This window comes from Amia ocellicauda, chromosome 11 (genome assembly GCF_036373705.1).
Source record: "Amia ocellicauda isolate fAmiCal2 chromosome 11, fAmiCal2.hap1, whole genome shotgun sequence".
In the NCBI taxonomy this organism is placed as follows: domain Eukaryota; kingdom Metazoa; phylum Chordata; class Actinopteri; order Amiiformes; family Amiidae; genus Amia; species Amia ocellicauda.
The window spans coordinates 25,456,768-25,483,703 of NC_089860.1; the positions used below are offsets into that span (position 1 = coordinate 25,456,768).

Here is a 26,936-nt window from a genome sequence, read left to right on the forward strand (position 1 = left end):
ACATTATTACCACTGACAGGTGAAGTGAATAACACTGATAATCTCGTTATCATGGCACCTGTCAGTGGGTGGGATATATTAGGCAACAAGTGAACATTTTGGCCTCAAAGTTGATGTGTTAGAACAGGAGAAATGGGCAAGCGTAAGGATCTGAGCGACTTTGACAAAGGCCAAATTGTGATGGCTAGACGACTGGGTCGGAGCATCTCCAAAACTGCAGCTCTTGTGCGGTGTTCCTGGTCTGGAGTGGTCAGTATCTATCAAAAGTGGTCCAAGGAAGGAAAAGCGGTGACAGGGTCATGGACGGCCAAGGCTTATTGATGCACGTGGGGAGCGAAGGCTGGCCTGTGTGGTCCGATCCAACAGATGAGCTACTGTAGCTCAAATTGCTGAAAAAGTTAGTGCTGGTTCTGATAGAAAGGTGTCAGAACACACAGTGCATCGCAGTTTGTTGCGTATGGGGCTGCGTAGCCACAGACCAGTCAGGGTGCCCATGCTGACCCCTGTCCACTGCCGAAAGTGCCTACAATGGGCACGTAAGCATCAGAACTGGACCACGGACCAATGGAAGAAGGTGGCCTGGTCTGATGAATCACAAGTTCAAGGTGTTGACTTGGCCTCCAAATTCTCCAGATCTCAATCCAAGCGAGCATCTGTGGGATGTGCTGGCCAAACAAGTCCGATCCATGGAAGCCTCACCTCGCAACTTACAGGACTTACAGGACTTAAAGGACGTCTTGGTGCCAGATACCACAGCACACCTTCAGAGGTCTAGTGGAGTCCATGCCTGGACGGGTCAGGGCTGTTTTGGTGGCAAAAGGGGGACCTACACAATATTAGGCAGGTGGTCATAATGTTATTGCTGATCGGTTTATATATATATATATATATACACACACACACAGTATATATTTATATATATATATATATTTATAATTGTTTGGAAGCGTTAATAGGGTTAATAGGCTTTTGAAGTAACAGACCAAAGTGCTGTGACATTGGTAAATAATCATCTGTGTTTAGGACAAGGGAATGTGTCCAATGTAAGAAGCACTCTTCACGAGAGAGTTTAATTAACTGGTATGTTTAACTGTTTCTCTGCATACTTTTTGACAAACCTTATATTTTCCACTGTTTTACACATAAAGGTGAATCATTTCTAAATATTTTTCAATTGATTCCTTTTTTCATGTTTTATGCCTTCAGTTTTACTAAGGATCTGCTGGGTCTCACAAGTGTTGATTAATTACGTCCTGTAATATTCTGTCTGCATATTTTCAAAGACCAATTATATAGTAGCAGCAGAGACAGGCAGCCTTATATGATCACTACACAAGTTGCGTAAGGCTGCACAAATTACGCAAGGGCCCCGCCTCCCCCTCGTGTCAAAGAGGGTGTCAATGTTTACAACTTCGATGAGAGGATGAAGCGGAAATATCCTTCTGGTCACGAAAAGAGAAAAGAAAACCCACCATGATAGTGAATTGCGGGAACAGCAATCAGGTAAACTTGTGTTCTCTCCAGAGGTGTAAAAAGTAGTCGGAAGTCATACTTGAGTAAAAGTAAAAATATTCTATCACAAACTTACTCCAGTAAAAGTAAAAAGTCTCCCATTTAAACAGTACATGAGTAAAAGTAAAAAAGTAGCTATTTTCAAGAGTAATCAAGTACCAAAAGTAAAAGTAAATTGTGATTTTAGTAATAAAGTGAATGTGCATTTGTTTGTGTGTGAGCCTTATGAAGAGGCACACAAGAGATCCATCTGATGTTTTAATCCAACATTTAATTTTCCATAAATGATCAAGCTATTTTATTTTTATGGTTCCTCAATTTAATCTTGAAGAAAACCATGTCCAACAAAAAAAAATGTTATTTAGGCACATATCTGGAAATGACTTTCATTTGTATTCAATATTAGCAAAGGGTAACATTGGGGGATTTATATAATAGCCTATTTTGAGTTTTCTTAGCAAACTCACTGTTCACACACACACACACACACACACACACATACATGCACACCCACCCCCAAAGAGTTGTATAATAAAACACCAAACAAAATAAACAATATAAAATATGTACCCCTGTAGTAATGTTATTATGTAATCTAGTGCACTGTGGTGCAGGAGACTGGGTTTGAATCTCAAAACTCCCAAGGATGTTACTATATATATATATATATATATATATGAATATATGAATATAATTTAAAAGCATCTGTGCACTGCAGCGTCTTCACTCCCATGAGGTGCTGGCCCAAATAAGGCAAAAATATATAATTAAAAATTGATTTTGTAGCCGCACTCTCACTTATTAGGTATTTAGACAGGACTCTTGTATTACAAAATTTTCATTGTATTGAATAACAACACCTTTCGACACTTCTGTGTCTTCATCTGGGATATAAATACCTAATAAGAGAAAGTGTTGCTACATAATCAGTTTTTCATTATATATATAATTATAAAATTTGATGTTGTCCTTACGCATGCCATCTTAAAAACTGGAACAAATTCCCCAGCGATGTTGTTGACACTGAAAATTTGGTAACATTCAAAAATAGACTGGATGAGCACAATGGGTCAAATGGCCTCCTCTCATTTGTAAACTTCCTTACGTACGAAGCACAACAGACTTTATATTCATGTCTGACGCAGGACGAGTACTTTAGAAGGATGTGATTCTTACTAATTTTATTAAACTGTTAAGGTCAGAGACAGGAACCAAATTAGGGAGAGTGTAGCTAATCTCTTTCCAGGCCCGACGACAGGATTAACTCGCAAGTGGGCATCAGAAATGACTGAGGGGACAGCTATTTTTGGTCGATGATAACACAGGATGTACAATAATCGATATTACTATTACACACAATGATTTTGCATAGCTCTCAAGTTTTCAAAACGACAATGCATGAGATTTGTCACATAAAGCATAATGCGGGAGCCAGAGTGGGCACAAAAATGCACAAAAAAGCGCTATACCTGCAACAAGAATACAGGTTAATGCACCGCTTTACAACATGGACAATTCATAACCGGCTTGACAAAACCGTTATGACAACGCAACACAGCTACATGCACAATATCCATCGATCTAATTCAACTCAAAACAGCTGCTATTAATCACCAAAATAACACTTCCCCATACCAATGCATTTCTAATCACGGAAAGCAAACAATACTGTACACTGCATGAGTTATCGGTGCACTGCAGCTCGGACACAGGTACGCATGCGCTGTCAGATCAATACTCGCTTCTCTGTGCGAGTCACACTCATCACACTCACCGGCACGTCACATTTTTTCCACACAATTGTGAGCACTGCTAAACTATTCATTTTGCATACCCATTATTAACGTTATATAGTTTTTTTCATGTAGCTGCGCGGTGAAACTTTTTTTTTTCACTGTGGACTACTTTGAAAGCAAACCTAAATGGTCATATTAACCCCGCCATTCTACTGTGTGAAAGCAATCAAAATACGTTTTTTTCCCCAGATGGTAAAATGTGTGTGACTGATGTATGCATGGTGCTATGGAATTGCAGAATGAAGCATATAGCGGTTTAATATTCATATTAATGACCTACCGGCCATGAGTAACAGTAACGGAGTCTTCTGTGGGAAATGTAGTGGAGTAAAAGTAAAAGTAGCCACCAATAATAAATACTTAAGTAAAGTAAAATACTCGAAAAACGTACTTAAGTACAGGAACAAAGTATTTGTTTTTCATTACTTTATCTAGCCGATGTGGGTCGGAGCTCCCCGCCCGGATCCAGCACTGAACTGCATTAAGCCCTCTACGCTAAAAGGCCGGGCCTCCTACCACGGGGGGCTTAACACTATATTACTTTTACTGAGGGGTTACGTCACTTTGTAACGGCTCATTACGGCACGAATGAGCCCCGTTACATTTACACCCTTGGTTCTCTCCTCTCCAAGTTTGATGTCAGCAAATAACAGTAATGCAAAGTTGATGTGCTTAGCAGTGCATCTCTCTCTAGTCTTTCTGTCTTGCTAGCCTAGCTGGGCAGTGCATCTCTTGGTTTGTCTGTGTCTTGCTTGCTTGCCAGCCACTTCCAGGGCTGTGTTCTGTGACTTTTAGCCTGACAAAAGTGAAATACAACTATTTATTATGTTTGATAAGTGCCAATGGACAACGGTGTTTATAAACTGCAACTTGGAAAAGATAACCACGTTCATATGCGCGTGCACGAGATGAAACTCGCGCTTTCCAGCAACAGCCTCTGGTCAAGGTTTAGTTACATGTCTGGACTAATGCAAGATGGAAAGCAATGGATTGACATTTACTATGTGATTTATATATTGGATTTTAAATGTTTATTAGCTGGGCATACTGGGCAATATGGATGCACATTGCTCAGTAAATAATAACCATCAAGTATTCAGGCAAGCCACATACAATTTTCTATTTGAAAATTTACAAAAAGGAAATCTGGGGGAGCCAGTTTGAATGGGCCTGATGCAGCTGATAAAATTAATAATAGTCGTGTTATCTATAATTTACAGGTGGTATGCTTAAGTTTGTCAGTATAGGAGATGCTGGATCATCAGCCAGTACAGACTCAGTTGATCCACATCCAGCCTCAGCCAGTACTAACAGACCCAGTACAGCTGGCTTCAGCAAATACTAACACAGACCCAGTACAGCTGGCTTCAGCAAGTACTAACACAGAGCTAATCGTATAATATTATGAGGACTGGACTAATTACCAGGCAGCAGAGCAAAAGCTCAGTGTTATATTTTATTATTTTCTACATTTAATATTTTCTACAATTTCTTATTTATGTTAATGTTAATATTCACTTATCTTAAGATTCTATAGAAAATATTCTATTCAATAAATATTGTTTGTTTATACCTCATTCTGTTCTGTATAGGTCTACTTATTCTTAGACCGTCAGATGGAGCAAACTCTTTTAAAGGAGGGAGGATTCGTAGTTGGGAGCACTGGGGTGTCAGGTGTGACTGTGTGGCAATGGTAAATGGTTTACATGGCTCACAGGTCAGGTAGGAGGGCACCCCTAGCAGAAATTTGCTTAGGGCCCCAGGGAGGTCAGGACCGGCTCTGAGTACCAGTCTTATAATTTCATCGCCATGGTACTCAAATAATAATAATAATTTCAAATAATCTGTGTCTATGTACAATCTGCAACAGCTCATATTCACAAAACTTACTACACATCACTCTTATGTGTACGGAAGAGTGGGGAAGGTTTAGTTTACTGATTTACACTTTTTGTCACCTGTGGTACATTAACGCTTAATTAGCTTGATCTTATTCTTTAAGTATACGTATTTGTTTATACATTTAACGGTTACACTTTATAATAGGTCTCCCAATTTACAGTTTATTAACATAGTTGGTACTCATTAACTACATGTTAGTTACTTACAAGAGCAGTGTAATTAAGCATTTGTTAACATGTTAACAGAGCTGTTAACCTGTGTTATCGTGTATTGAATAAAAGTAACTAAATTTAAGTATACATCTGGTTCATAATTCATGACAATAACTTTAATTGTGGGTGTCATTTGCGACCATCATCTATCCTTTGAATCACACATTCAGAATATGTTGAGATCCTTCCTTCAGTTTAGAAACATTGCTAAATTAAGACAATTATTCTCATTACGTGACACTGAGAAATTGATACATGCATTTGATTGGATCTAAATTGGATTACTATAATGCCATTCTTTCAGGTACCACAAACAGAGCTATTTCTGCACTTGCTGCTGCAAGGATCTTAACTTAAAGATAAAAACATGACCATATCACTCCAGTTTATCTTCTCTTCACTGACTTCACTGGAAAAATAGTATTTTCAAAATATTATATATGTTACGGTATTTAAAAAAAAGTCTCTAGAACCTTTCCTACAAATTTGGGATTTTATATTAAATCTGGTGAGATTTTAATTTACCTTTTGAGATTTTAAATGCAAAGAAAGAAAGAGATATGTAGGTCACACGCCCAGGTCGCTTTTCATACTCAAAGAGAATACAGCTTGGAGGAAGAAGCTGAAGTAGAGAGTCACAGTGGCCGCGTTTGTGTACCGCAGATTTCTGCAGTTCTGCACAGACCTGCTGAATCACCTGATGCGGGACAGTGCCCTGTCTGAATGCCAAATATATTATATTCCCACCATTATTGCAGCAAGATTGTGTAACCCATGTATGAATTTAAGCTTTTTATATTGTTCTGGAGAGGACAGGTGCAGTAGTTTTGTGTAGCTGATTTTTGAAAAATATTTTCATCCGAGGCCATAGAGAGAACATAAGACAAAGGAGAAGTGTGTGACAAAGTTTGGGGTTCCTCATTGACGTCATCAAGTTGCCCAGCAACCAAAGGGAGTAATCTTGTACATGATAGCATGTTCATTAGAAAAACTTTAGATGTGTCTTGCTGACTGATCATCTCCGGAGCACTTTGCTGAATAAACTATTTTGGTATTATTTCAGTTAAATTGGGTCCTGAGTATTCCTTGTCCGTCTGTTTATTGAGGGAGTAAAATTTCTCCCTATCACACCATTGGTGGAGCAGCTCAGATTTCCAGAAATCTGAACTACACAAACCTGACCAATATGTCTGCAGAATCCCCACCACCTGCAGCTGCACAAGACACAGAAGAGTTGCAACTAGTACCTAAATTAAAAAGATGCCACATTTGTATACATTTTATACATATAAAAATGTGTGTGTGTGTGTGTGTGTGTGTGTGTGTGTGTGTGTATGGGGTTACAGCACTTTTGGACATTACTGCTTTTTGGATATTAATAATACAGCACTTATGAGACTTTAAAGTAGTTGTCACTGGTCAACATGGACTCCATGAAATCAAAAACCGCTTCACATTTACAGCACCATTGATCAAACCTGCCCTCCTGCGTGTGATTGGCTCAAAACTGGTGCCTTGTGAAGGTCAAAACCCGCCCCCTCAGGTGATTGACAAGCATTAAATTGAAAGTTCACTTGGCAAAAGAAATTGTAAGATAAATAAATGAATTAATTTATGAATTAAATATTTAATTTTGACCCTTATAATGCTCCATACATCAATCTAGCATCCCCCAACAATACGTGATCGCAACCACTAAATTATTTGTGATCATCTTAACAATACGCGATGGCTGCCCCCACCACCCCCCCGCTCAACAATTCAGTATCCAATTGCTATTTTGAAACCTAAAGTAGTGTAATGTAAAAATGCATAAAAATGCATGTAAGAAAATATCACTATCCTTTCACACCAGTGATTAAAATATACTTTGTAGTAAAAGACTACAAGTCAATGTGAAGCTGTATGTACTTTTAGTAATGATAAAGTGCATGCACTTAAATGTGCTTTTTTATATATTATACATTTAAATGAAATAAAATGTTGGATAAATCTTTCACTTTTTACTTTTCTGGGGGCCAGGACTAGAAATTTCAGTTGAAGGTGCTGGAGATCCAGCAGTTGAATTTTTACTCTTTCTTTGATGCAGTGTTGACATGAAACACTAACAAATTGCATAATATTTTGAATATGTACATATAAAATGTTTTAAACCTATGACACAAACCCTACCACTAACAAACACCTGGACTGAAAATTGCTAGTTGTAATTTGATGGATGCAATTAATCTTAAAACATGATTCAAATGAAATTAAATCAGATTTTGTGTCATTGACTTGGAAATATGAAAATGAAAAACATTATAGTTGTTTTGTAGTGAACCAATCCTAAATTACAAAGAAAAAGAGACATAGAACTCTGCTTCTTTTGTATTCACATATACACTCACCTAAAGGATTATTAGGAACACCTGTTCAATTTCTCATTAATGCAATTATCTAAACAACCAATCACATGGTAGTTGATTCAATGCATTTAGGGGTGTGGTCCTGGTCAAGACAATCTCCTGAACTCCAAACTGAATGTCTGAATGGGAAAGAAAGGTGATTTAAGCAATTTTGAGCGTGGCATGGTTGTTGGTGCCAGACGGGCCGGTCTGAGTATTTCACAATCTGCTCAGTTACTGGGATTTTCACGCACAACCATTTCTAGGGTTTACAAAGAATGGTGTGAAAAGGGAAAAACATCCAGTATGCGGCAGTCCTGTGGGCGAAAATGCCTTGTTGATGCTAGAGGTCAGAGGAGAATGGGCCGACTGATTCAAGCCGATTGAAGTGCAACTTTGACTGAAATAACCACTCGTTACAACTGAGGTATGCAGCCAAGCATTTGTGAAGCCACAACACGTACAACCTTGAGGCGGATGGGCTACAACAGCAGAAGACCCCACCGGGTACCACTCATCTCCACTACAAATAGGAAAAAGAGGCTACAATTTGCACAAGCTCACCAAAATTGGACAGTTGAAAACTTGAAAAATGTTGCCTGGTCTGATGAGTCTCGATTTCTGTTGAGACATTCAGATGGTAGAGTCAGAATTTGGCGTATACAGAATGAGAACATGGATCCATCATGCCTTGTTACCACTGTGCAGGCTGGTGGTGGTGGTGTAATGGTGTGGGGGATGTTTTCTTGGCACACTTTAGGCCCCTTAGTGCCAATTGGGCATCGTTTAAATGCCACGGCCTACCTGAGCATTGTTTCTGACCATGTCCATCCCTTTATGACCACCATGTACCCATCCTCTGATGGCTACTTCCAGCAGGATAATGCACCATGTCACAAAGGTCGAATCATTTCAAATTGGTTTCTTGAACATGACAATGAGTTCACTGTACTAAACTGGCCCCCACAGTCACCAGATCTCAACCCAATAGAGCATCTTTGGGATGTGGTGGAACGGGAGCTTCGTGCCCTGGATGTGCATCCCACAAATCTCCATCAACTGCAAGATGCTATCCTATCAATATGGGCCAACATTTCTAAAGAATGCTTTCAGCACCTTGTTGAATCAATGCCACGTAGAATTAAGGCAGTTCTGAAGGCGAAAGGGGGTCAAACACAGTATTAGTATGGTGTTCCTAATAATCCTTTAGGTGAGTGTATGTCATTATGCTATTATTGAATGTACATTGGGGAATATTTTGTATTTTTGTTTCTTATATGTAGTCCAAAATAGGAAATGGTTATTGATTTATGGAACTGGCCAATCCCCTACTTATGAATTTGAAATGTCTTCAATACAATTCTTGAAATTCCTGCAACATCTACACCAGGGGTAGTCAATAGACGGCCTGCGGGCCAAATCCGGACCATCAGATGCTTTTGAATGGACCACGAGAATAATTTTAAGTAACTTATTATCATAATTTAAATTTGTTTTTAAATGTATTGTTATGGAGGTTTGATGCTTGCTATTGTGTGGAACCTAGTAGCAGTCCTTCTTGGTTATTAGCCAATAGGATGTTACGTATTAATATGGGATGTCCTATATAGAGCTCGTGTTCCTGTTAGTTAATAGTTGATCCCAATTCGGGCGTCTCTACACATTCTGTTCTGGGGCAAGAGCATCACTTTGTACTAGTAAAAAAATTGGTATTCGGTTTGTTTTCCTGATTTCTATCAATAAACTGCAGATTGTTTGTCATGTGGACATCGCCTCCAAAATATAAAGGGGAGACACACGACCGGGGAGGGGGGGGCACAGTGCCATAGCTTGCATTCACCTACAAACTCCTACATCAGTGGCGGAAACAGCTGATTTCCAATGAAGACGCATATTTCTAGCAGGCGCACAAATCCAAAATTGTGGATCCTCACCCGCTTCAATTACAGAGCTTCACCGAAATAGATCTCTGTGATTGACAAGCACCAGAAACCACCTATAGTTTGCCTGCATAATGTCGGTTGATATGTGATTATTCGTTGGTGATATGTGGTTGTGAAGTCAAAATCTGCCTGAGTTTTTTTACTCAGAATTGAACATTTCAGGTCTCCAATTTTCAAAATCTTATGGGGGAGGACCACCAGACCCCCCACCATGAATTTCTTAATCCTCTCTATCCTCATTTTGCAACATTAAGTTTGTGCAGTGGACAGTGGGACAAAGGGGAATGGTAAATTATTGAATCTCACGAAATGCCTGAAAGTCTCTATTATGTTTATCTATATGCCTACAATAATCCTTAACAAATTAAAACAATTAAAAGTGGAGGTAAATTAATTAAATTAAATTAAAAAGGAAGTATTTTAATACTTATATTTACATTTATTTAAAAGTTTTATTTTTGTACTTTGTCAAATAAATGTACTAAATATAAGCAACAGGGTATATTAATAATTCAGAGAATTGTGTGTGTGTGTGTTGGAAATGGGCATTTGGAGGTGTGATTGTCCCCCCCACCTCTGGAGTCTGGACTTCGACTATATCTTGACCAAGAAATCTGGACCCTGACAAAAAATAATTGACTACCCCTGATCTACACCTTATTATCATATTAACCAATGAAAGGTCTATTTAAAGCTTTGGTGAGATTTGCCTCCAGGGAAAGTGTACACATTTATTCATCCTCAAGATCAAACACAAAGATATACACAGACGGGAATTAAAGGAAACACCTGAATAAATTATTGAATAAAATTGAATAAATTTAATAAAAGTGCTGAGCAGAGTTCAGTGGTGCAAAAAACATAAGCACTGGTCTACAGAGATGTGGAAAAAAGTGATATGGTCAGATGAGTTATCCTTCACCATATTCTCAACAAGGGGGCGAGTGCATGTGTGGCGACACCAAGAGAATGCTACAGGCCTGACTGCTGGACCCCTACAATCAGGGGGTCCAGAGGCTCTGTTATGCTCTGGGGGGCATTTTCCTGGCATGGTTTGTGTCCAATTGTCCCCTTAGAGGGAAGGGTCACTGCAAATCATTACAAAGTTATTCTGAGTGATCACCTTTATCCTATGGTGAAACATTTCTATCCCGATTCGAGGGGTCTCTTCCAGGATGACAATGCCCCCATCCACAGGGCACGAGGGATCACTGAATGGTTTGATGAGTATGAAAATGATGGGAATCATGTGCTATGGTCTTCGCAGTCACCAGAACTAAACCCAATTGAACACCGATGGGAGATTGTGGACAGACATGTTAGACAGCACTCTCCAGCACCATCATCAAAACACCAAATGAGGGAATATCTTTTGGAAGAATGGTGTTCATCCCTCTAGTAGAGTCCAGAGACTCGTAGAATCTGTGCCAAGAGCATTGAAGCTGTACTGGTGGCTTGTGGTGGCCCAACACTTTACTGAAACACTTTTTGTTGGTTTATCCTTTAATTTGTCACCTGTCTGTACATTTTAATACACCAGTCTCAAATACAAAGTTCAGACTGAAAACCTGTAAAATTGACAAACCTACAAATTTAATTTTTCATTTAAACCATTGCCTTTAGCAAGTGTTAAATGCTTAGGAATGTCCACAGTAGACAATAAAATAACTCCCTGGCCTAACCAATTCCTCATCAATCCCATGCTCAGAATGTGCAGTGTGTTAAGTTAGCTGGCCTACTTAAAAAACTGTATTTCACTGCACTGTGAAGCAATTTGATTTGGTACTCCAAAGACATACAGTACGCATCATTGATTTTCTTACTTTCTTGAAGACTGAACAGCGTCTTGCAAAATTAAATCACATATCATAAATATAGTCATACTTCTAGTTAAAAGTAGAAATTACAGGTAACACTTAGTCAACCAGTAAGCCTTTGTTTCTGAAGGACTTACATTTTATTTTACAATTTTTTTTAAACAATCAATGGTTGGAATTAAATAAAAACTTTGACCCACCAGCTAATAGAAAAGTACACACCTGTACTCAGTGGTGCTTTAATTTTTTGTGAGATGCTACTTTCTTCTGGTTCTAGAGTCATACCATACCATTAACTTTCGATTCAACCTGAGGTGACCTTTTCGTCCCAGGCTGTAAATCTCAACCCTAGTCTCTAGCAGGGGTGAGTTCATCCCGGCTTCGGGTTGAGAATGTGAAAGCTCTTGATTTTCGATCAATTGGGTCACCCTGGGTTCAACTGTCTAGTGTGAAAGCAGCTAGAGACAATGACAAAAGATTTGGCTTTGATTCGGCTCTGAACTAGAGTGCGACTTTGGAATATGGACTTGTTTGTTTGCTAGTGTGTTTATCTTTGTTTAGTTACTGGTTTAGAGAGGGAATTGTTTATATGTTTAGTTTAGGCACGTGAGGAGCTAGGGTTTTGTTTTGGGTTTTGTCTGTCCATTTACTTTGATAATAAAAGGAAGATGTTCTTTGTAATTCCTGCCTTACTGTTTCCTGAGCCCCGCCTTGAGAGCCCAGAGGCTGCGTCCAACCCCACACAGTGTATATAATGTGTATTTATTATTACTGCTTATTATGTTTTAGCTTTATTTCAACAATCAATGGCTGCAATTGAATTCATCGAACAGCTTTAAGTCCAATTCTCTGTGATTCCAGGTGTTGATCAGTTGCTCATGGAAAGGTATATCTTACATAAAAACAACTAAACTAAACAAAACAAAACAAAAATCTAGCCCTGAGCTGTGAATGATTTTCACAAAAAAGCTTGTTCTTCCTACTTCTCATCACTTTCAGCAATTAAGATCAAAGACACTTGAAACTGAATATGTTTTGGTTCTATTCAATGTTACATTGTCCTTAGAGCAGTGGTGAGCAACCTAAATTAATCAGTGGACTGATACACGGGTTTCGATTCACATTATGTTTTTCAACGTGAGAGGAGTGCCTTGTCCCATGTTGCAAATCTCAAACCTAGTCTCTAGAACTTGACTACGGCTTTGGAATATGGACTTGTTTGTTTTGCTAGTGTTTTCATCACTGCTTAGTTACTTGTTTGGAGAGGGCATGATTATATGTTTAACTTATAGGAGCTAGGGTTTTGTTTTAGGTTTTGTCTGTCCTTTTATTTTGATCACTGTACACTGTAAAGTAAGAAAAGTAAGGTTTTCACTTAATGTTTCCTGAGCCCTGCCTTGAGAGCTCGAGGCCGTTTCCAACCCCACACAGTGTCACAATATTCGTAATGAGAAAGTAAAGTGTACTTTTTATTACTGTGTATTATTTTTAAGCTTTATTTCTATCTTTAAAAATAATGTGCTCACTTTTTGCTTCATGCTTAAATGAGGTAAGAATGTAGCTTAATACAAACAGTATTTAGGTTCAGATTAAATCTGTGAATTAGAAGTTAACCAATTAATCGGAGCCAATAACAGCTTTTCGAAACTATCGGAATCGTAAGAAATGAACGCCGATAAATGGCTGATAGTTTTTTGGGGTTGTACGCATTAATATTCTTGGTTATATGGGACAAACTAGTAGTGAAATGAAAACCATCACTGACTCCCTCATGAAGTTCATGGTCACATGTGACTTGGCTCAGCGTGCAGACGCTGCTTGGCTGGAATTTAAAATTGATGCTCGCTTAACAACTTCAGCTGAGAGAAGAGATACATAAACAAGTTGTCAATTAAAGTTGTCGTGACACTGTAAATCAAACATTGAAAACAAACAAAATAAAATGTAAGGTACTTTGTTTATGACTCTGACAGTTTTATAAATAGCTACATAACATTTATATCCCCCAAAACCCGCACCGGCGGATATTTCACAGCTTTCAAACGGCAACATTTTGCCACTAGATTATTCTTCTACCAATGAAATGTGTTTTGAAGGGGATTATAACATTTATTTGATGGGGAAGTATAATAAATATTATTTATGTCCCCTAAGTAGTTTAGTAGTGAAGAATAACAATTGCTGCGTTTAAAAATATTTTATATGAAGTTATTGTACATGCAAAGCAGTGTGGATATTTAAATCAGGGCATTCTTCTTATTTACATTTGAACCTTTTCTCATTCCTACTGAGTTATTTGCACAAGTCTTTTTTTTTAGATTCATATGTGTTCGTGTTCGTTTATATTATTTATTTTGAATCAAGTGTGTGGATTAAAAACATTAGGCGTTTGTGTACATGGTGACGCCCTTATATGATTACAGAATGTTCTAATGTTTCCTTGCTAATCCAGTTGTTAAATAACAGCAGCTGCCTTTATTACTTGCAAATTCAACGAAAATCTATAAATAAAATTAATACAATGTGTGGTGCAGTCACATTTATTTTATGTTTACATCTACATGAGTTTTTTGAGAAATAAGAAAAGAGTTCTACTAAACAAATCTACAAATGGAAAGCATGAAATATTGTCTTTTGTCTCTGTTTTAGCAGATCCAGCAGCGCATCCGCTATTACTGAGCCTGTTTGAGAGTGAGGGTCGCGCAGCTCTGCCCCAGGTGCACAGCTGACCACAGCCTCTGTGAGCCTCTCAGCACCGGCAGCTTTATTACACATCTACACATTCTACAGCTAGCAGTTATATCTGAAAATAAGTAAAGTACCCAAAGTTTATTACTGGAATTTCATGATTTGTAGTTTATTTAATCAATGATCTAAAAAGGGTAATGTTGAATTAATGCTGTAATTTTATAAAAAATACTTTCAAATAAATTCATTCTTCATAACTCCCAAATTTTTTCCCAATTTTCAAAATTTTGACAATTTTGAATTGATCTATTTTAACTGATGCAATTTTCCATTGAGTGCTATATTTTATACAATATATTGATGTTATTGATAAAGAATAAGAATCGTCCGATTAATCGCAAATCGGCTTTTCCCCCGACCCTAATTATTGTTATCGGTATCGGTTTTGAAAATCCACTATCGGTTGACCTCTACTGTGAATCCAGTTTACTGTCCACTGTCCACCAGCACACATCTCTCAGAATTGATTTGGAAAGCAAGGGATTAAAAAAAACAAAAGAATAACCTCTTAATGTCTGTTGATACTAAGTATTGTTATATGGTCTATACATTATTTAAATGAGATATGACCCTATAAACATATATGCTCCCACATTTACTCACCCAAATGCATCGAAAGCTTGGAGTAAGGTGTTAACATTTATATAGGTGTTATTATCACTCTGTAAAGTGCTCTGGCAACCCTGCAAATCATATAAGAAGTTCCAATCATATCAAAATCTAACAGTATTGAACACCTTTATCTGAGAATGAAACAGAACTGGGTCTGGAACATCAGAACATTAGTCTTAAATGTAGATGATCAATGTCAGGTATAACAGGTGTACCAGTGTAAATCATCTCACTGCATCATTTTAAAAGAGAAAGAAAGAATAAACATACCAAGTTTGCACAGCCAACACACCAGAACCCATAGAGCAACCAGGTAAGGTACCGAGATTATGTTCCAATTCCAAGTGACAATCTGGAAGGTGGTGTTTTTGTAGATTGTGTTAGCCACATTTCCTGTCTGGTTTTGGGAAACACTGGAATCAGACCCATTTTTCTCTCCTGTGGCTGAAACACAGCAAACAAGAACTACAGCTATCAGCAGGAGTGACAACTTGAACATTTTGAACTGTATACTGAAACAAGTAAATATACACATTGTGTCCTTTTAAATATATCTTCCTCCTCTGCAGCTATCGTTGTCTCTCACTCTATTCCCCTCTTTTGTTGCTTGCTAGCTATCCTAGCTGTGACCATTTGCTTTCTCTTGGTGCTATGGAAATCCTTTTCAGACCGCAAGTGAGACAGTTCACCTTTCTAGCTCAGCCCACCAGTTGCAAAGATGCTGCCCTTAGACACTCCTCTCTTGTAATTCTGATTCTTATACTATACATAAAATGTGGGTTGGATTGATTTTCATCAGACTTGTGCATAGACTGGATAATGTATAATTGATGCTGTGTTTGCTAATCAGAGAAATGTGTTTGTATAATCCTTTAACAATTTTAACTCATACTTAATTGTCTTAACACCTTTAAACACGTTCTTAAAATTCAAGATGCTATTTAGATTAAACCTGTTAATCATTCTAATTTCTTCTCTTATGCCTCAATTTGTTTTGTAGATATATTGTTACCCTGTAATATTGTTTAAATGTTTCCTTCCCAGTCAAAAGCTCCCAGAACCACAGTAGATCAGATCAGACCTGCTATCTTTTTCCTTTGCACTATAGTGAATCAGGTGTTCTCTAAGGAAATCCTATGTTAAACAAATTCTAGAGCTTGTAAAGTAAAGAACAATCCACTCTTTCAGAATTCCAGGAGACATGTTTTTAATGTATTCCACTGAAGATATATTAATAAAGACAAGATGAAACCATATATTAATGTTATCATCCACAAGCTATAAACCTTTTAAATCTTAACCAGTTATTGTGCCACCTTCACGCATTCTTAAGATTTGTATGTTTAGTTGAAACCTATAAATCATTCTTATTTGTTCTTATACCTATACTGTATTGACTGTAACATGTAGATCTGTTGGAGATATATTGTTACCGTGGAGTATCGGGGGTGTTACCACTTTACCACAGATACTAGGCAGTGCAGAGGACTAAGTAAGGTTTTCGGGGGAAGGGGATTTTGCAGATGATATTTGTTAAGTAGATGCAGACACATGTGTAAGTTCAGAAACTTTGCATTCAACTCTTAAACACCTCTGGTGCGAATACTTACTGTTTGTACCACTATGTAAATAAGACAGGCATCTGCTAAATAACTGTACAGATGAATACTTATTATATTTATGAACTAAATCATGCATTTAAAATTAAAATTGTGTAGTTTACAATAGACAGCAATTCACTACGTCTAGATCCTCACATATCATTGTACTTTATGAGAGAGGAGGAAGTATGCTGTGTTTCAATTTATTATAGAATTCTGGTCAGTATGGGAAGATATTCTATACATTCATAATGCTTTTTTTTATTATTAGTTATTTATTTCATTACCTGACCCTTGGTTCCGGACACTATATGTGTCCCATTTGGATAAAGATAAATACATAAATATTATATTTTTACAATTTTATTTAGTTACAAAAATAACAAAATCAAGATATGGATGCTATTTCTGTTAAACTGCAGTTGTCAGATTCTTTCGTCAATGCAGAACAGAACAGCCAACATGAATAAAGAATAGTGTCAACCACTATGTATTTTTCAGGTTTAATGGTATGCCTTTCAAACCACGCAGCAACAATCACCATGAAAGGAAAATACTCTATACACTTAATTAGAAATTATGTACATACTACTACTACTTTTAATAATAATAATAATGATAATAATAATAATAATAATAATAATAATAATAATAATAATAATAATAATAATTTAAAAAAAATAAAAAAATACCTAAAAACTATGAAGACCCAAGTAATATGAAAGTAATATGTTATCTGCTGCAGAACACATTTTACAGAGGTTTCTTAAAACAGAAGAAAAAAGGCTCTTCATACAGTTTTTAACCTCAGAGGGTCACAATACTTTTTTCACACACAGGTTGACTGTCACTAGAATGTGTATACAGCACTGTGCAAAAAGCACAGAGTAAAGGAGCACACTGCGTGCAAAATACTTTACCACTGTTGAGTGAATGACGTCCGTTGTGCCTAATTTTCATTGTGAAGATTGTTACAATACAGTCCTTAAGTTATGTAAATACAATGGAGAGGGAGATTCCCACAGGGAAAATAGGTGCCTTCTTTGTTCTTTTTTAGTTAAAAAAATCAGGAAATGTAAATATTTCTAAAAAAAAAAAAAAAGATGAGTCATGGCTTTAAAACAAACACACACAAAAAAGCTCAAATTGCACAGGAAATACCACACTTAACTCAAGTACAAAGAAACTGGGATTTTATGACAGGTACTGAGAGGGAACGGGCAGGAGAAAGAAAGCAATAAAAAATAAAGGAGCAGGTAAAATAGCACTGATCCCAAGTGCAAAACTGTGTTTATATAAATTCCTCTTGGATGTTAAAGATTCTGCTTTCTAAAATCAAAAGTGGATTAAAACTATTTCATAAATAGTAATCAATTTAAAAAATGTATACTTTTTCTCTCTCTCTCTCTCTCTCTCTATATATATATATATAGCAAGCAGTTGTCTTGAATGGAGGTGACCACTAAAGTAGGTTTATATATATGTATACACTACTGGTCAAATGTTTTAGAACACCTCAATTTTTCCAGTATTTATTGAAATGTATGCAGTTTAATGTCTCGATGAAATTAAAGCATAGAACAAATAAGCAATTAGGGATAAAAAATAAATCATGGACTTGTTTTGTTTAACAAAATGTAATCCCTTAAAATGACAAACCCCTCTGGTACCCTTAAATCCATGTGCTTCTCTTTAATCCCATGTGTACTCTTCACTGTTGTGTTTGGTACCATGAAAGCTGAGATTCTCAGCTTTCTAACAATGTGAAAAAAATTTTTTTAACCCCCCCTCCGCATTTATGCCGCACCCCCATATTCTGAGTAGGAATACAAAATCTCAGAAAATATTGATAATTATGACATATTCTGGAACCAGACAGTCTGCTGATCAAAACAAGACCATTCACATTTTGATAGAAGCAACACATACCCATTCAAAATGAGTTCAAATTGTCAAGATGGAAAACTTCTCAGTGTTTGGTACAACATCAAATATACACCGATCAGCCATAACATTATGACCACCTGCCTAATATTGTGTAGGTCCCCCTTTTGCCGCCAAAACAGCCCTGACCCATCGAGGCATGGACTCCACTAGACCTCTGAAGGTGTGCTGTAGTATCTGGCACCAAGACGTTAGCAGCAGATCCTTTAAGTCCTGTAAGTTGCGAGGTGGGTCCTCCATGGATCGGACTTGTTTGTCCAACACATCCCACAGATGCTCGATTGGATTGAGATCTGGGGAATTTGGAGGCCAAGTCAACACCTTGAACTCATGATTCATCAGACCAGGCCACCTTCTTCTATTGCTCCGTGGTCCAGTGCTCACGTGCCCATTGAAGGCACTTTTGGCAGTGGACAGGGGTCTGCATGGGCACCCTGACTGGTCATACGCAACAAACTGCGATGCACTGTGTGTTCTGACACCTCTCTATCAGAACCAGCATTAACTTTTTCAGCAATTTGAGCTACAGTAGCTCGTCTGTTGGATCGGACCACACGGGCCAGCCTTCGCTCCCCACGTGCATCAATGAGCCTTGACCGCCCATGACCCTGTCGCCTGTTCACCGCTTTTCCTTTCTTGGACCACTTTTGATAGGTACTGACCACTGCAGACCGGGAACACCCCACAAGAGCTACAGTTTTGGAGATCCCAGTCGTCTAGCCATCACAATTTGGCCCTTGTCAAAGTCGCTCAGATCCTCACACTTGCCCATTTTTCCTGATTCTAACACATCACATTTGAGGACAAAATGTTCACTTAGAACAAATGTTCTAATATATCCCACCCATTGACAGGTGCCATGATAACGAGATTATCAGTGTTATTCACTTCACCTGTCGGTGGTCATAATTTTATGGCTGATTGGTGTATATTAAACAAATATTGTCAAGTTATGTACATCACTGGTAACTGACATTAACTCCACAGAGTGTAAACATGTCATTTAATATGACACCAGGAAGATTGTGCATCTCCCTCCTCGAAGCGCTTACAAAGAAATGAAGAAGGTGATTGTCCGCATAAAAAGTGATTGACGAGCATTTTCTGCAAAGAGATTGGCTGCATACAAAATGATTGACAGGTACTCCTCCCACATTCCAATGTCTCCAGGTCTGCAGCAATACCCTACTCGGATCAACAGTCAGCCGCCATAAGGGATCTAATATATGCATATATTAAAGTAGTCCTTTAGAACATGGAGCTTTATCAAATTTTATCTTGTTTTTTCATAACCAAAGCATTTAAAAATAAAAACATAAATATTGTTTGCTAACATAACAATAACAAGCCATTCAGTGTTAGTTTTAACATAAGAACATAAGAAAGTTTACAAACGAGAGGAGGCCATTCGACCCATCGTGCTCGTTTGGTGTCCATTAATATCTAATTGATCCAAGAATGCTATCCAGTCTATTTTTAAATGTTCCCAAACTTTCAGCTTCTACCACATTGCTGGGTAGTTTATTCCAGATTGTGACTACTCTCTGCATTTGATCTGGATCAGAACCAGCAGTGTAAATGCGCCTATTGCTCAAGACCTTTGAGCGCACAACAGAGAGGAAGACATGAGATCCCATCTGAATTTGGAGAAACAACAGCCCAGTGCTTCCATGCATGGATTTTCCAATCTGGAGGGCTCCCTGCTCCCATATGAACCACCTCATACACTGTGCAAGGAATTGGCTCCAGCCTGAGATTTTACCCCAGAGGCAATAGTGGAAAGATCCAAAGTATTTTTGCATTCAGTAAATCAGAAGGCTTACTATGGTGTTCTATTACTAATTATTTCTTAGCAGGCACCCTTACCCTGGGCAACTCATGTTGTCACAAAATATACACACACAATACAAAATATTCTAATATTCAGGGAACGTACTACAGTAAGAAAAGAACAAGAAAATACAATATACAACAGTTTTGTAAATTTATCTAAGAGCAAGTCCTACATGCAGTGGAGTTAAAACAGATACAAATAAAAATGATACAGTAACAATTGGCAATTTAAAGTGAAAAAATGAAAGAATTTCTATATCCTATATCCTATATGATTCAATATAATTACAATAATGTGCATTCTGCAGGGCAATTACAATTTACAAATGTAAACATTACATTATCATTGTTATTATTATTATTATTATTATTATTATTATTATAATTATTATTATTATTATTATTATGCTTAGATGTTAATGCCACTGAACATAATTATAGTTGTAATGTTTTTTGTTTTCTTTGATGTAGTTTTTTTGTAATCAATATTGTTCTGTAGATAAAAGTTCCTTATGCTTCTTAATGTTTTACTTTTTCCACTGAAGGGAAAAACAATAAAATATAAACATTGAAAATGTTGAGCACCAACCTCAGTGGGCAAGGGACCATAATTTGTTTAATTTAAGTGGAGTATCTGCCATGTTCCTTTGGTTTCCTGTTAGTATTTTATCAATTTTAATATGTCTTGCAGGACAATTACCTTCAGCTATGTTACTGGAGAGCTACACAACTCTTTGTGTTAGAAGTGATTTGTATTTTCAGTCCCAAGCATGTGTGTTTTTAATTCAGTTTCTTGAGCAGCAAAGCGATTTAGATTCAGTGTGATGCACCCATGCATAACTATATGGAAGTCTGTGTCAGGAAAAGGCCAGCGGCTCCGAGTGATGTACAATGCCTGTGCTGGGTAGAATGACAAGATTTAAAGACTAAAGGAACAACAGTAAAAGGGCAATATAGGTCAGTGGGGAGGATGCTGGGGCCTGAGGCACAGTAATACATCCTGTCAGAGAACAGTTGTGTATGATGGTTTGTACCGTCACAACTTTACAAGCAGTATGAACTATAATCATGCAATGGGACAAAAAGTAGTATTTATACATGGTTGGGTGGGATTAGGGTTTGACCCCGTTACTAAAATGTTGTTTAAAACTCAAATTATCATAAAATAAAAATTATAGGAACATCTAAATGGATGATCTAATCTAAAATCTAGATGAGGTAGGTCATGACTTGCCAACTTATAACTTTTGTGTGTGACTTTTTTTATTCCCATTTTGACTGTTAATATAGCAGGATCGTTGTGCTGCAGCATGGCAGATACATGTGTGGGCCATAGATTACTTTATAATATATTGGTTTGAAATGTTATTGCAGGAAGCCTTGTCATTTATGAATGAAAATAATCGCAGTGTGAGCAACAGTTCTGTAGTAAAAACGTTAAACTGTATCTTCTCTTAACATTACATCACTAGATGCCTACTGATAAAGCAAAGCAATAGAACTTGAAATCTTCCGATTTTTTTTCCATTGATGCTCATATTCTATTTGAGCTGATATATTAAAGGCATAACTTATACAGAAGAAATAAAATGTTGGTTCAGCTATTATTATAAGTTAGTACATATTTTCCTGGTTATACATATGGAAATTATACATGGTTTTCTATATTATTAAAAGCATACAAAGTAAAGAATTACATATTTGTCCTATTGGGCAGAAAGGAGTGAGGAAGTTCATCAGGAACAGGAACATCAGCTAGCGGAAAGGAGTCTTGTGCTGAATTTCAGAGGAATGAGTCAGGCAACATGGGAGCTGGGCAGGTGGTCACGGGCTCTCTGTGAGGGCACAACAGCATCTTCACTGACGACCCATGGTGGAGTCCTCAGAGGAGCTGGTGGTTCCTCATCTGCCATAAATGCTGGGTTTTCATTGCCTGAGCGGGACAATCATAAGCAAATAAAAATGCTTGCAAAATCTGACTGCACACAACCATGACCTGAACTACATTTCCGATTGCAAATTTAAAACAGTACTTAATGGCAGCTTGGAAAGATAATTAGAAAGAAGTAAGGGATATCCAAGGAGAGATATCAGTAAAAACAAAGTACTCTTAGTCATGAAAAATGGTGGACTACTTTATTAATACTGTTGTGAGTATATTTTATTGTTTTTATAATTGTTTGTATCAGAATTGTAATTTGATATTAGTGTCTGAATCACAGTTTTGATTTGTTCCAGGCCTATGTATAAGTAAAAATAAAAAGGTTGATTTATCTGCTTGTCTCTTGCTAGATATTATGGTACAGTCATATGAGTCATTGGAGAGGAGTGTCCCCCATTACACCAAGGCTACTGTTTGACATGACAGACATGAGAAGTACAAGTAGTAATAACAAATCGATTTGTCAGTGCTCTCTGCCTATAATATGAATAACTGTATGAACATGGTATTAACTCTGCTATTATTCTTATTGTCTGTCGGCCAGGAATCTAATAGCACCACCACGTTCATAAGTGGTTTTCTGCATCAGAAAAATACAAATCTGAATGCAAATATATATATATATATATATAATGATTTCTCTACATTTTTTTAATCCAGGGTATGAATGCATACAGTGAGGGAAAAAAGTATTTGATCCCCTGCTGATTTTGTATGTTTGCCCACTGACAAAGAAATGATCAGTCTATAATTTTAATGATAGGTGTATTTTAACAGTGAGAGACAGAATAACAACAAAAAAATCCAGAAAAACGCATTTCAAAAAAGTTATAAATTGATTTGCATGTTAATGAGTGAAATAAGTATTTGATCCCCTATCAATCAGCAAGATTTCTGGCTCCCAGATGTCTTTTATACAGGTAAACAGCTGAGATTAGGAGCACTCTCTTAAAGGGAGTGCTCCTAATCTCAGCTCGTTACCTATATAAAAGACACCTGTCCACAGAAGCAATCAATGAATCAGATTCCAAATTCTCCACCATGGCCAAGACCAAAGAGCTGTCCAAGGATGTCAGGGACAAGATTGTAGACCTACACAAGGCTGGAATGGGCTACAAGACCATCACCAAGCAGCTTGGTGAGAAGGTGACAACAGTTGGTGCGATTATTCACAAATAGAAGAAACACAAAATAACTGTCAGTCTCCCTCGGTCTGGGGCTCCATGCAAGATCTCACCTCATGGAGTTTCAGTAATCATGAGAACGGTGAGGAATTAGCCCAGACTACATGGGAGGATCTTGTTAATGATCTCAAGGCAGCTGGGACCATAGTCACCAAGAAAACAATTGGTAACACACTACACCGTGAAGGACTGAAATCCTACAGCGGCCGCAAGGTCCCCCTGCTCAAGAAATCACATGTACAGGCCTGTCTGAAGTTTGCCAATGAACATCTGAATGATTCAGAGGAGAACTGGGTGAAAGTGTTGTGGTCAGATGAGACCAAAATCGAGCTCTTTGTCATCAACTCAACTCACCGCGTTTGGAGGAGGAGGAATGCTGCCCATGTACCGTCAAATCTTGGGTGAGAACCTCCTTCCCTCAGCCAGGGCATTGAAAATGGGTCGTGGATGGGTATTCCAGCATGACAATGACCCAAAACACACAGCCAAGGCAACAAAGGAGTGGCTCAAGAAGAAGCACATTAAGGTCCTGCAGTGGCCTAGCCAGTCTCCAGACCTTAATCCCATAGAAAATATGTGGAGGGAACTGAAGGTTCGAGCTGCCAAACTCAAGCCTCGAAACCCTAATGACTTGGAGAGGATCTGCAAAGAGGAGTGGGACAAAATCCCTCCTGGGTTGTGTGAAAACCTGGTGGCCAACTACAAGAAACGTCTGACCTCTGTGATTGCCAACAAGGGTTTTGCCACCAAGGGTTTTGCCACCAAGTACTAAGTCAAAGGGGTCAAATACTTATTTCACTCATTACCATGCAAATCAATTTATAACTTTTTTGAAATGCGTTTTTTTTATTTTTTTTGTTGTTTTGTTGGGCAAATGTACAAAATCAGCAGGGGATCATATACTTTTTTCCCTTACTGTATTATACATGGGTTTCTAACTGTCTCGGCTAGTCAGGTGTGCAATACCTTTATCTTGAGAAGAGTGTTTCAAATCTGGAGTCTGCAGTGTAGGTTTGCCATTTACCATCTTGGGAGAAAAAAAGGAAAACAGTGAATATAAGGTGATGGGAACCTGGTGGTTACTGTTCATTGAGGTTGGCTTGTGCAAGACACTTTCTTGATCACGATAGTTATTGAAGGTGATCTGATGTTCTATATGACATTTGTCAGTTTTCAAATAATTTGACGGTTGGTTTCATAGACCTTGATTAGCAGCAGTCTTGATCTACCCTACCTCAAATAATATTGTCCATGACTAGTTTTAATCTTTGTGTATGAAACCAGCCCTGAGTGTGTGCTGTTATACTTTGATGCCAAGTAGCCTCTAGGAATGATGCGATTATTTAGAGAATTATGTGAGGAAACATAAAACAGATGCAAAGATGCATGCTGTAAACCCTGTGTAACTGAATGTGAAAATAGTTTAAATGGCCTTTTTTATGCAGCAGCTATGGCTTGTCTCAACTAAGTATGTAGGCATATTAAAACCTAGTTGTGCAGTGTTTGTGAAGATGTAATGCTTGGTGGAAATAAAAGGCAGTAGAAAATCGAAAAAAAAAAATGCATAGACATCATGGCTGACCTCATTTGTTTGATCCTTTTTGGGTTTGGGAAAAATCTTTTGGTTTGGGATCCCCATCTCGGTTGACTTAAAGGACTCTAGTCGCCTTCTCATGGTACGCTGGAAAATTTCCTGGACTTCATTTTCATCTTTGTTCGTGCTGATACGGTTTTTGCTGTACTCGTGCCTGTGCTGCAGTTGATTAAAGAGTAGGCAAACGAGCATTAATAACGTCTGCAACAAGGCATTTGAATTCAGTATTCAGAGTCTGGTAAGAACTTTCAGTCTTAAGCAAATGGAAGGAACCGACACTTTTTTGTGAATTATACATATTGTTTAAGTTGATTAAGGCCCACACCCTACCAACAATTGCAAATTCAAAGTACTTGGAATTATGAATAATTATCTGTCAAACCAAAATAATAACTAAAATGTGTTTTCATTTTCATTATACAGAAATTCATGTAATTTAATGGCCATCCAAACATCATATTTGTTTGAACAAAATCAAAACTTGGATCATTATGAAATTGTTTTACTTAATTCAAACAGATATACTACTTGTTTTGCAAAACCTTCTTTCACAGTCTCATCAGTTCCATAAATGGTTTTAAACATGAGAGATTTTGGTGGTTTTTTTATTGATTCTGAACTAAAACCACACCTGCTTTAATTTTTTCACTTATTGTCTACCTTAACTTAAGTTCAGTAGTTAGCTCTGAACTCTGCTTATTTATGCTTACTAAAACTAAGATGAAATAATGTTTTGTTCCAGTTCTATGATAATTGGACTTTCAGACAGTTTATTTTTCGATTGATTAAAAATATTGTATTGACTTATAGAGCATATAAAGGCCAATTTTGCTTTTAACACCCTTGTACTCCTAGGACATGTTTGTCCTTCACAATTCTCTGGACTCTGAAAATTCTCTAAGTACCACTGAAATCAATATACCAACTGCCTCATTATTTATGGAATTCACTTCCTAAATGTATTCGCAATTCTGGTTTAATTTCTACATTTAAATCCCTAGTTTAACAGGCTTGCAATTACTGTTTTGACATTGAGAAACCTCAAAATCGGTTCTGATTAAAGGCTTAAGTTTTAGAAACAATTTGCAGTCTGTGCATGGTCTCAAGTAATGTGCTCAAGTAATGAAGTACAAACAGAGTGTATCCTAAAGCTTTGTTGAAGTTAATCTCAAAGAGTAAAATCAAGACATATACAGGAACAATATCCTCAGAGTTCAGAAAAGAAAGAAAACCTGTTGAGCGTTCTTTCTTTTTGGAAAATGTGTACTAGCCTGTCAAAGTTCATATTTACAAAACAGCTATGGATGTATATGCAAGTAGTTTATGCAATTAAGTTTATAAAAGGTATATTAGATATATTAAAAATAATAAATTATAGCTTGTAACTTACCTGCTTCCTTGCCCTGTAGAGGTTTTGCTGTAACATGTTGTGAGTGTCTATGTCTTCTGAACAAACTTTTCTTCCCTGCTCTAAGGCTTGCATAGCAAGACCCACAGAACTGTCATGATCTTGCCTTAATCAAAATAATAACAGAAAATTAGCATTCTCTTTCATAATGTGTTTCACATAACAGTGGTCTACAATTTTAAAAGCAAACCTTGAAGGTATGAGGCAGTACTTAGAAGAGATAGATGAGGCACACTGGTTATATTTAAAAACAATTTTGTTTACCAAAATCTTGCAAATTGAGGACCAAAAAACATTGGCACAAATGGTTTAATAGAACTATGCAAACAAATATCAAGAGAATGAAAGTGTTGTATAATGCATACAAAACAGATGAAGACTAAACAAAATACAAAGAATATATAGAGCTGCAAAGAGATGTTAAGAAAGGGATCAGGAAAGCACAGAGGGAAATAGAAAGACTCATAGCTCTTGGAGCTAAACTTAATGCAAAGACCTTTT

General features: G+C 37.3%; 1 protein-coding gene across 1 annotated transcript in view; it reads right to left on the reverse strand.

Moving 5' to 3' along the window:
- Nucleotides 1-2,975: 2,975 nt before the first annotated feature.
- Nucleotides 2,976-26,936, reverse strand: part of LOC136762742 (sodium/hydrogen exchanger 3-like) — a 50,657-nt gene continuing 26,696 nt past the window's right edge. The window contains exon 12 of the mRNA XM_066716301.1: nt 2,976-2,981. Coding sequence (XP_066572398.1) covers nt 2,976-2,981 — 6 coding nt within the window. The remainder of the gene's footprint in view (nt 2,982-26,936) is intronic.